The 11,912-nt window shown below is 53.3% G+C and overlaps 1 protein-coding gene across 1 annotated transcript in view; it reads right to left on the minus strand.

Moving 5' to 3' along the window:
* Positions 1-4,610: 4,610 nt before the first annotated feature.
* LOC111744432 (metalloprotease TIKI2-like) overlaps positions 4,611-11,912 on the minus strand; it is a 9,523-nt gene continuing 2,221 nt past the window's right edge. The window contains exon 2 of the mRNA XM_023535000.1: positions 4,611-5,116. Coding sequence (XP_023390768.1) covers positions 4,897-5,116 — 220 coding nt within the window. The 3' untranslated portion in view covers positions 4,611-4,896. The remainder of the gene's footprint in view (positions 5,117-11,912) is intronic.

The raw sequence follows: 11,912 nt of genomic DNA on the forward strand, positions 1-11,912 counted from the left end.
AGGTCCCATTCAAAGCCCACTTTCCCCTTAATGAGACTTGGGATGGAGGGACCCTCTGAGGGGTGCTACTCTGTCACCTTTCCTGCCTGTCATGTGCTCTCAGTCCCGTGGCAGCCTGCAGGTCCTTGGAAGAAAACCAAGCACTGAGCCTGGGAAGCGGTGGTGCCTCACCTTCATGGAACCCCAAGATTGCACATGGCATTTGCCCATCCCCCAGAACAGCCCAGGCAGGAAACAAGGTCTCCATTTGACAGATGAGGAAATGGAGGCTCGGAGAGGGGCAGGGACTTGCCCAAGGTCACCTAGCAAAGTGAAGGAATGTCCAAAGCATCTCTGGAAGGGAAGAACCATAGTTAGTGAAAGAGTAGGGGGAGCCGAGGGTGTGCCGATGCTCCCAGGAAAGGGCCAGGTAGGGCTCAGTTGGTTCTCATGACTCCCTACTTGCCTCCCCCAGGGTTGGAGGTTAGGGAGGCAAGGAGCTCCATGCTGGGGCCAGGGGCCTGGGTTCCAGTCCAGCCCTTCCCCACGGCCCAGAAGTCCCCCTGCCCCAGGGCAGCCAGCAAGCCTGCCAATTCACGTCAGGCCCGGCTGGGCTGTTGAGGAACGAGGCTGTAAGGCTGGACTGATTCCTGAACCTTATTGGTTTAGACAGCCAGACTGGGTGATTTTTTTGGCTGCTTAGATGCGTTTTTTGAAAAATAACAATGTTCAAAGAACCTGAGCATTACGGAGCCAGGAAGGACCCTCGATGTCATCTACCCCAGTCCCTTGCCAAGACTTCAGCTCTCTACTGTAAATCCAGCCAGCGGGCCTGCTGCTCGACACACCTCGCTTGACAGGAAACTCACCACCTGCAGGGGCACCTATCTATCCTCGGACAGCTTTGGCTTTGTAGAGAGTATGCCACCAACAGAGCTAAGGTCTGCCTCTCTCCTTTCCTTCTTTCATTCCTTTCTTTCTCCTTCCCTCTCTATACATCTCTTGAGTGCCATCGCTGTGTCAGATGAAGATGCAAAGATGAATTCTCATGATCCTTGCCATCGAGGTGCTCACAGTCCAATAGGAGAGCAGATACACAATTAGACAGTCTCAGCATTGTCCAGTAGGTGTTGTGATGGTGTTAAAAAGCACAAAGGGATCATAGAGGGCTTCCTGGAGGGGTTGCCATCTGAGCGATCCTCAAAGGATGAGCAGGTAAAGATAAAAGAAGGGGGTTTCCAGGCTTAGGAAGCAGCATGTTCTAGAAATGACAAATAGGATTCAATCTGGTCAGGCACAGAGCAGGAGAGATGAGAGATGTGGCTGGCAAGGTCAGCAGGGCCAGATCACAGAAAGCCAAGAACGCCAGGCTGAGGACTTTAGTTCTTATCCCACGGTCGCTGAAACACTATCAGCTTTAATTGTGTTCTCAGCCACACAGGATACCATCAAAGCTGCAATTCCCAGTAGAACGTCTCTTGTTCTTCATTGTGTTTTTCATATGCTTTCCTTCTGGTGGGGGACCTTTACTTGAAATCTGTCACGACAATGGCACCAGGATGGAGACTGGGCAGGTGGGACAAGAATCCTGAGCCTCTAGGTTTGCCCAAGTCTGGCCGAGGCCAGGAAGTAGATGGCAGAGCATTCAGTGTGAGGAAAATCTGCTGATGGCATCCCAATGCAAAGGCAAACTTGCCAGTCAGCACAAGTTTCCACGCTTCCTAGACTCCAGATCTTTGCATCTCAGAGTGGCCCTTTGCAGCTCCCTGCAGCCTGGCTCATACACTGATGTGTCAGAGCAGGCTGACATAGCTATGCTGACCAACCCCAGAAAGCTTTTTAGTCATTCAGTCAGGTTTCTTGACAGGAGACCTAGGGCCACCACTAACATGCTGCCTAACCTTAGACAGGTCACTTAACTTGCTGAGTGTCAGTCCATCCATCTTCTCTGCCTGCCTCACAGTCGAATATGAAAGCCCTCAGACATGTGCATGATGCTCTCAGAGCAACGGGGGCATTTTATGAGGCTGGGCACATAGAACGTGTTGGACAAAATGTCAGCGGTGGTGGATAAATCATTTCCAAGTGTGTGAGTGGCTGCTGATGGATTGGTGGCTCCCTGGCCGAAGATGAGAGAATTCGCATGTCCCAGCCATGCAGATTTCTGTATACGTGCTTCAGGTCTTCTGAAACATTAGTCAGCAAGTTCAGTTCACTTCAAACCCTGGCCAGTGGGGAGTCGTCAGGGATCAGTGAACTTAGGTTGCAGATGTCTGACGCACATTGGTTCTGGCTGTCCTGTCCGCACACGTCCTCTTAACCAGTTGGTCCGTCCATCTTTCTTTAAACGCTTGGTGAGGGAGAGTTTGGAATCTGCCAATCTGCCCAGAGGAGGGGTCTGGGGAAGACTAGGGCTGAATCTGCCGGGCCAGGGGCCTGGACAGGATAACTTCTAAGTTCCTTCTAGGAACCTAGGACATCACTGCTTGTCCATCTCAACGAGGGGTTCCTCTAGGTTAGGAAAAGTGGCTAGATTCGGGCCCAACACGGAGCCTGGCACTGCATGTGCTCGATAATCACACACTGCGTTAATTTACCTCCTTGGCCCTGTGCCTGGCACAGATCTGGGCACGCAGTCAGGTGCCTGGACTGTTTACCCAAATGCTTCATCTTTAATTAACCTCAAGTTCCATCTCAATACATCACATGCCACACTTTGCCCAGAACAGAGGGAAATCTGGCCTGTGTGTTTCTAATTCCTTTACACTTATCTCATCCAAATAGTGCTCTGCACGATGTGTTTGATGTCCCCCAGGCCTTCTGAGCCTGTTTTATAAGTCAGCTAAGCCCCTTCCTGCTCAGAAATAGGAAGTCACATTTTTGCCAAGGATAAACTGACTCCAGCCTTGGCTGGGGTCAAGTTCAGTTTACAGCTTGGTGCCCATGAGGCTGGCTGGACCCTCAGGGCTCCTGCCAGGTCTCAAGCTCAAACATATCCATCCAGGGCTGAGCTGAAAAGAATTCAGCTGCCTGCCAAGATGCCAGTGGGACATGTGACCATCCAATGAGCTGTCCTGAATTCTACCATCTCAGAAGGGAGACAGCTGCCCAGCTGGGCACGATGGCTCTGGGGTTAAACAGCCACTACCAGGCCTACCAGGGAAGCCATGGTGTAGTGACGCTGGAGAGAACTGGTCTGTAAGTCAGCAGACACCCAGCTGTGCAGTCTTGGGCAAATGCCTCCCCTCTCTGGGCATTATTATTATTCTTACAGTTATTACTAACTGTCAAATGGGGGTTCTTTCTGCTCTTGGGTTTCAGGACCCTGTAATTGATAAGCTGTCAGCCCAATGAAGGTTCAGGGCTAGAAGGCAGCCAAATTGGGTCCTCTACCTTCTCGGCTATTACCTTGGGGGGTTAGGAGCTAGGTCAGTTTCTCTGAGTCTCAGTGGCCTACCTGCACCCATTTAGCTGTCTGCTTCCCCAGGACCCCCACAGCTGTCCCCAACTCTGTAGCCTCTGATTTAGCAGGAAAGCCTCTCATTGGCTCCAAGATAAGACAAATTGGGGCATGGAACATGTGGCATGCTCAAAATGCTCTTTAGCCAGAGTGACCAACATGAGTAACTGTGGCCAAACAGTCTCTTTGGCTGGAGTAAGAAGCTAGTGCTGGCCCATTTGGGTGAGACTCACCTCCCTTGGAACTTCCCTGTGCAAAGGGAACATGACAGAATATGGTCCAGGAGACGAGCATCGATTTTGAATCACATTGATCTGGGGCCACGTTTTGGCTGGGTGACCTTGAGCAAGTCCCTTTACTTCTTTGGGGGCTCATCTGTGAAATGGGGATAATCTGTGAAATGGGGATAATTGCATCTCACAGAACTAGAGTGAAGATGAGTGATAAAGTGAATGTGCAAAGTACCTATCACACTGCAGGCTTAGGACAAATGGTAACTCTCATTCTGATTATTATTACCATATGACTCCTAGAGCCCCGTCCCTAAAATTGTCCTTCTGTGCCTACTCCTGTCCTTCAGTCCAGCTCATTCCATTTGGCCGTGACTTCAGTAGCTTCTCCCATAACCCAAGCTGGATTAATGCTATTGGAACAGAGAGGTCTGGATTCGCATCCTGAATCTCCCATTTGCTTTGTGACCTTGGGCAACCACCTTCCTCTCTTTGGATCTCAGTTTAATGGTCAGGCACATGGGGCTGGGGGACCACCTCCCTCAGCACCAACATCCCTCCCCTACCCCAGTGCTTTAGTTGAAACACTTACCAAGAGCTCTGGAGGCCCCGTTCACAGACACCCAGGGTTTCAAAATAGCAGCATTCTCTTTCAGAAAGTATCTTCCCAGCCCTAGGATGCATCCAGGGGAGGGAAGGACTGTCAGCGTTCACATCTCTGGCTCCCAAATCTAGCTTCACGAAAGCTAAGCCTGTCTGCCTGCCCATCCCTCTGAGGTTTCCACAGCGGGAGAAGCCAAACCCAGACACTGGAGGCTTCCGCTGATCCAGGAGCAAGCCAGTTCAAAGCCACAGTCCGCATGAGGTCAAAGCTGTCCTGACAACCTGGGTTCACCTCCTGGGTTGGCGTTGGGGCTAATTAAGGGGTTATTAACATAGGCCACATAAAAATAGTTTTATCGGTAGAATAAATACATTTTTCTTTTTTAATATGGACACATATTTTACAAAAGAGCCCCATAGCACTATGGGAAATTAAGATCCTTCTACAAAAAAGAAGATGTAACTCGGGTACAATAAAGCTCTAGTATTCTCACAGATCCCGTCTGGACTGCCTGTGGGGGGTCAGGCACCACTGGAGGTGGCGGCAGGGGCAGTGGGGTGTGGCCGAAGACCCTCCTATAGTTTCTCTGGCTTCTCTGGCTTCTCTGCATGGGACAGTTGAGGTCAGGAGGGCCCGAGGGTGTGCAGCAGGAAGGGGGCTACAATGCTGGCAGCGATGGCGGGTAGGAGGCCCAGGGTCGGCTGCGAGCGGGCGGGCACTGAGCTGCTGGCTGGCCTCGGCTCTTCCTGCTGCTGCAGCTGGTCGGAGGGCTGGAGAGGGGGCCTGGCTGTCCCAGAGCTATGTGTAGGCTGGAAGGGCAGCGGGGGTGGCGAGGCAGTGGTGCTGCAAGGAGAAAACACATGAAACTGAGTGACCACTCAGTAGTCCCATCTTGGGCTGCAGTCTTAGAATTCAGAACTAGCTTTACTGGATTTATTATTGTTTTTCATAAAATAAAGAAGAAAACAAGGGGTTCAGACAGGGAAAGTGAGCAGCCCAGAGCTGTATAGCCAGCGGGCTGAGCTCCTGAGGCTGCACTTACCGGGCTCAGGGAGTGGGCTAGGCACTGGGGACCACAGGCTTCAAGTGTGACCACTCGAGATAACTGGGTCCCAGGCAGAAAGAATCAAAGAGGGAGTGATCTGGCTTACAGGTGGGGCTATCAGCCTCCACAACCATGTACACAGATACCCTGGCCTTTTGTTGCCCTCCTCGCCTCTGTCTGAAACAAACAGAAAAGAAAACACAAACATCCCCCGACCCTGGTCTGGTTATCCCAGCCACCACTTATGGAGAGTAACTTTGGTCCTCAAAACAAACCTTTGCCGGGGCTCTCATCACCCCCTTTCACCAGGTGAGAAAACGGAGGCTCAGAGAGGCTACCTGGCGACCAGGTCACGGGGAAGCGGGGGCAGCATCTCCTTGGGGCAGGAGCCCTGGGGCTGGTCTCGCTTTGCATTACCACAGAGAGCTTTAGTTAAAGGTGCAGTCCTCCATGAACTTATAAAAACAGAATCCAGTTTTGGAGGTACTAGGTAAGGATCTTGGCTCAAGAAATTATGTGAAAGAGAGGGAGGGAGAGAGAGACAGAAAGAGTGAGACAGAGAGAAAGCAAAAGAGATTAAGTGCAGAAGGAATTGGCACGCTGAGGCCAGCACTTGGTGGCATATGGAAAAGGAGAGCAGACAGGGACCGGGCAGGGTGTAGGGCCAGGTCACCGGCTCGAGTCCTGGAAATAGATAGAAATGATGAACTAAGAGACAGGGACTGGGGAAGGGAGGGGACACTGACAGAGACACAACAAAGAGAGGCCACAGGGGTTAAGAAGGTTAAGGCACTGGGATAAAGGGAGGGCTGGGCCCCAGAAGCTATGGGCCCATGTGCCCTGTGGAGCCCTGAGTGGCCGGAGGCAGATGGAGATGCAGACAGAGGACCCAACAAGCCCCGTCACACCAGCAGGGCAAGGATGGGAGGGGAAACCCGGGGGCAGGGGGAATACAGAGGAGCCCTGACCCAGTGCAGGGCCGGGAAGCCTTCCCGGAGGAGGTGACCCCACAGCCAGCTATGAAGACAGCGAGTCTAGCTTGCATATGGCTGACGATGCTCCCAGCAGGCTGGAGAGGTACTTGCAGAGTAGGGCCCTGTGCCAGTTCTGCGCGAGGCATTTAGCATGTATTAACTTCTAACACTTATGACAATGCTACGAGGCAGAAACCACTATTACCCCCATTTTGATTTTGAAGAAACTGAGGCTCGTAGGGGTTAAATAACTTGCTCCAGGACACACAGTGGGGGCGGAGCACACAGTAGGAGCTCACTAGTAGTTGCTGAATGGGGAGACTGCTCCCATTTCCAGGGTTCCCCTCCCTCCCCAACAGGCCGCTCACTCCCTGGGCCATCTGGGAGTCTCCCAGATCACTTGGGCCTGAGTTTCCATGAACTGGGCATCAGGTCCCTAAATAATTGACTCTCATCACCGGGGTGAGATCTGCCATCGTCACTACCGTAGCCAGCCTTACTACCATCCCGGCTGGACACCTCTGACACTGCCTGGTTTAGCCTCAGCCTGGGAGGTGGGGGAGCAGGGGAGCTCGGAGTCACCAAGTACAGTCTCCACATGGTCTGGGATCTCTGCTCTGGAAAGTAGGGGTCCAGATGCCTTCAGTCAAGGAAGGATGCTCACTCCCTGCCCCGTTTCTCCCTCTCTACCCTACTCCTGGTCATGTTCAGACCACATGAACCTGCCAAGTCTTTGCTCTGAACCTGGAGTCTGTGTTCTTCCGTCTTTAGAAACTCCCAGAGGACCTATCAAGAGAGGAGGGAGCCAACTCTGGTCATGTATAGGGGACAGAGGGAAGATGTTGCTGAACAGAGAGTATGTGTTTGGAATGGGAGGGGAGGGTACAATTCTCACTGATCATATTGTGTCACAGGCACCTAGTTGTGCACACAGGGTTTGGATGGGTTTTTGTAAAGTGCTTACAATGGCGCCAGGCACACCGGAAGCGCTGCATGGCGTTAGCTATTTTTAACCTCCTAATTAATGTTTGCATCTCTGTTTCCCCCACTAATAACATCTTCCATTTATGGAGTGCTTTCTACATGCAGGCAGACACTGTGCTTGATGCTACGCATCTGCCATCTATTATTATTCCCATTTCCAAGATGAGGAAGCAGAGCCTGAAGGAGATTAGGACGCAGATGTCTAATCTGTCTCGCTCTCCAGCTCAGCCTGGCCTGGGTGTTGTCCTAACTGTGCAGACGAGTAAGTGGGCGATGGAGGGCACAGGGTGAAGTGTGCTGCTTCCTGCTGAGACCTTGCAAACCTCTACCCAGAAGGGTCACTACCTCAGCCCCTTTCCTCCCTTTCTTTTCTAATGAAAAGACCCACCCCCCGCCCCCACCACCACGCACAACACATAAGTCCATGAATGTTCCGACCAGCTGCTGCTCCATCCTTTCAGCATGAACAGTAGGGAGATTATGAGGGCTAGCCCCAGGACAGGAGGCTGAGGTGCCACTTGTGGTGCTCAGAGTGGGGGCCCAGCCTGGCCGTAGCCAGCCCTGCCGCCGTCAGAAGGAAGACCAAGTAAGAGTTATGAAAACTATGTCTCGCAAGGCGCCTGAAGGCATTTGCTTTTACACTTTGAAAACCAAAGATGCACGCTCCCCACCCTTGGAGCCCGAGTTGAGTTTATTGCTTGGAAGGAATCCCAGGGAAATGGGGGGTGGGGGCAGAGAGCCCCTCTAAATGCCCTGCCTCCTTACCTACGCTGCTTACAAAGCTTAGTCCCCTAGTCCAGATCCCCCCACACCCCCCCAATCTCGACCCATGCTGGGAAAATTGTCTCATGGCAAAGTGGCCTCGAAGCCAAACCAAACACTCTGAGTGTTCCCAGGCTCTGCAGACGGCTGGCACCAAGGGGCCAAGTCTGCTCTGAGCCGACAGGGCCCCTCGCATGGGGAAGGGCCCCTCGACCTGCGGGGAGAGCAGAAGCCTTGTTCTAGCCTGCCGTATGCTCCTTCACGACTTTGGGCCAGTCCTGTCCTCTAGGCCTCAGTTTCCCCATGTGTACATTGAAGGAGCAGGAATAACCCATGGATTTAAAAATGTTTTCTAGCAGCAGAAGCCAAAAGTGAGATCTTCCGCAGAAGCCCAAGGTATAAAGCACAGGGCTGGTGCCTGAGACACAGTCAGCTGTCTGTCCCCTGAGGCCTCTCCACAGGGCTTTCTGGAGCGGAGTCTCAATCTCATCATGAGAGGGTCTCTAAGAGCCATCCAGGGCTGGGCTCTGGGAGTCTTGGGGTGTAGCTTTCTTGGCAACACAAGGGGCTGCTGGGCTGTGTCCTCGGTGGCTTCCTGAGGAAGCTCTGAGGAGTCAAAGGGGAGATGGAGCCTGGAGCAGCAGAATCTAGGTGATGGGTGGCCCTGCTGCCTGGGGCTTGAGCTCTCGATTTGATCCTGCTGGAGGAGACCTTACTGCGGTTCCAGAGTGGGCCTCTCTGGGCCAAGCATGTCAGATGCAGGCAGAGATTTGATGTGACAGATTTGTCTGCAGCTCAGTGTCCTGGTATCTAAGGTCCATACCAGCCTCCACGCCTTTAGCCATGTGGTCTTCCCTGCTGGAAGCGCCTTCATTTCCCTCAGCCTCCAGGTCGCTTCCGACCTCCAGGGCCCTGGACCCTCCAGCCCTCGCTGACTGGATTTCTTTGCAGGCACAGGCAGACTGACCATGGATTCAGGGCTCTTTCAGCTGCACTATAGCAGGCAGATGTCCCTGCTCAGCCATGACCGGAGACTCTTCCTGCTCTGGTTCCCGACCACACTTACCACAGGGCTGAGCATCTGGTATGTGACTCCGGTTAAACATGGTGGTGGAATTTTGCAGTGCCCCCCCAGTGGCCCATTTAAGGCTGTGAGCCTAAGAGGTACTGAAGGCCTACGAGCAGCTCCTGATGTGGGGTGGGCATCTTATACCAAACTCTGAGTCAAAGGCTCATAGTCTGGCCACCAACACTGGAGACAACTGTTACTGAGTGTCACCAGTGGTCTGATGTCGGCTTACCGCTTTACGAGCACCATCTCATTTACCCTCTAAGCCTCAAAGCAAGTATGAAGAGAGGCAGGGATTTGAATCCCATTTTGTCTGAATCTGTTTGTGCTTTTATTCACTGAAGGATCTTGCTTCCTGTTTCTCATGGGGCATCTTCTATCTCTAATTAAATGGATCCTGGCCTCCTGCAGAGATGCTGGCCACCCCAGACCAGAGAGAAGGCCTGGCTGCGCTAGGAGAGACCCTGGAGCTGGAGAATCTCAGGGCAGTAAGGGGTGGCTGGCAATAGGGGTGCAGAGCCAGCCCAGGAATCCAGGGGCTGGAATTCTGAAGGGGTTCTGGTCACCTGTCCAAACTTCAGAGGAAACTGAGAGCCAGAAGGCAATGACCCCCCATGTATGTGTGTCTTGAAGCCCTGTCCCTGAGTGGGGGCATCTACAAGGCTCTGCGTCCATCAGGTACTGATGCCCCACTCTGTGCCTTGCTTCTGGCCTTGCCCAGCTCTTCCCTGCACCTGCCTTGTCAGGACTGTCCTTCTAATCCTGGTGGCCTAGGATTCTGTTCCCTTGTTTATCCAATCCTCGCCCCCAACCCCATCTGTGGACTCGGAGAACAACAAAGCTGGCACGACCTTCAGAGACCAGTCAAGGCCCCAACTACACAAAAGGAGAAACTGAGCATTGTCATAGGTCTTACCTCATTGGGGGTGGTATCCTGCACATGGTCAGTATGAGAATGGTCTGTGCCCTGCTGCCCCCTCCTGGCTCTCAGTTGTGAGGGTTCCTGGGAGTACTCTGCTGCCACTGTGCAGCCATCTGTGGACACAGGCTTGGCACTTGCCATGGGTCCCCATAAATCATCCTGCCACGGGCTGCTGCTTCTCTAAACTTCCTCCCGTGTGTTTATACCTCGGGTAATGAGGGGCGAGGGAAGGCCAGCCTGCTCCAGGCGGTGTCCTGGCCAGGCACTTGCAGCCTCCACCCTGGCTCTCTCCCTCCTTCTCTCTCTCAACAAACCCTCAGCAAGGCCTCCAGGGATCTGCAGAAGTCCAACCCAGATCTGGTCCCCAGGGGCTTCTACCCTAGAAACATAAGCGAGAAATTGTAGTCTGTGTGACTGTGCCAGGACAGGACACCCGCAGGTGTCTGCAGGGGAGGGGAGAGCAGAGAAAGCTGTGGCAAGAAGGGAGACCTCAGCGGGGTGAGGATGAAGAAGATGCTTCCTGGGCGAGGGGGGCAGGGGCGCTTGAGTGGTAGGTGGGCAATCGTGACCCTTCGCACTAGACAGCAGACCTGGCTGTGGGTTCTGACGCCACACTTGACTTGCTGCATGGTCTTAGCCAAGTTACCTGACCTCCCTGAGCCTCAGTTTCCTCATTTGTTAAAATGAGGCCTATTTCCAGGACTCCTGTTAGGACTGGCGACACGGTGGCACAGAGCAGGAGCTCAACAAATGTCCACCAGGACCCACCCCAGCAGAGAGAGAGGCAAGTACAAGGGTGGACTTGGCACAAAGCCTGGCAAGGATGGGGTCCAAAGCATCCCAGGGAAAAGCAGTGAGTGAGGAGGGAAAGGAAGCAACAGCCGCTGCACCGGGGCAGAGCTGCAGGAAGTTAACCGGGTGGTTGTGGGGAGCCACAGAGAATCTAGAGCCAGGGGTCCTGTTAGGGCCCTGCTGCAGGATCCCAGGTGGAAGATGAGATGGGGAGAGGAGATGGAGAGAAAGGGGTAACTCCAGTGGGATTTAGGGGGAAGAAAATGAGAAAACTTTGAATGAAATTAAAGCCCCAAGAAAAATAGTTTGGTTCGCAGGGCTACAAATGGGCCCCAGGGTCCCTCCAGAGAGAACTGGAAACTTGGGAACCCGAGGAGGATGGGGTGAGACCTGGGAGTGACAGAAGCTGTGCCCTGCACCCAGGCCTCTCACGGTGCTCAGGGCATGCTTCCTTAGGAAGCGGTGGCGAAACTTTTAACAAATAGTCTGCCTGTTGGTGGAAACTTCCTTCGCCAACCCAACCAGAGGGGAGAGTTATCCAACCACAATTTACCTGTTGGGACCAAGAAGGGCTCCTTCTTGCCAAAGAAAAGCTGTTTTCTTCTCCTGAAACCAGGCTCTGTGTTTCAGAGCTATGTGTTGCAAAAAGGAAACTGCTTTGGAGTCATTTACCCAAATTTACCTTTCAGACCATGCTTAGGGGCTGGGGGTCTGTAGTTGGAGCTGACAGCCCAGACTCCTGTCACCCTGTGGGCTGGACCCACCACTGGCCAGTTCTCTTGGCAGTCAGGTGGGTTGATGAGGGCCCTGAGCAACCCCTCTGATCAGAGCAGTTCATGGGCTGCCAGCCCTTCCCGGGCAGCCTGTAGGTGCTCCCCAGGGCTGAAGGAAGCGGCTCAGTAACTCTATGCCCTAACTCCAGGTTTGAAGGGGGCGGCCCATGCTGGGCACAGGAGCCAAATGTGTCGCAGCCAATACAGCTGCAGCAGTGCCTCCACCTGGGGCAGGTTGGGCTGGCACGGGCTCTACAGAAGTACATTTATCAGGAACCCAAGTCAGGTGCTATGAGCCAACACAGCCAAAGGAGCAAT

This window comes from Pteropus vampyrus, unplaced genomic scaffold (genome assembly GCF_000151845.1).
Source record: "Pteropus vampyrus isolate Shadow unplaced genomic scaffold, Pvam_2.0 Scaffold135, whole genome shotgun sequence".
In the NCBI taxonomy this organism is placed as follows: Eukaryota; Metazoa; Chordata; class Mammalia; order Chiroptera; family Pteropodidae; genus Pteropus; species Pteropus vampyrus.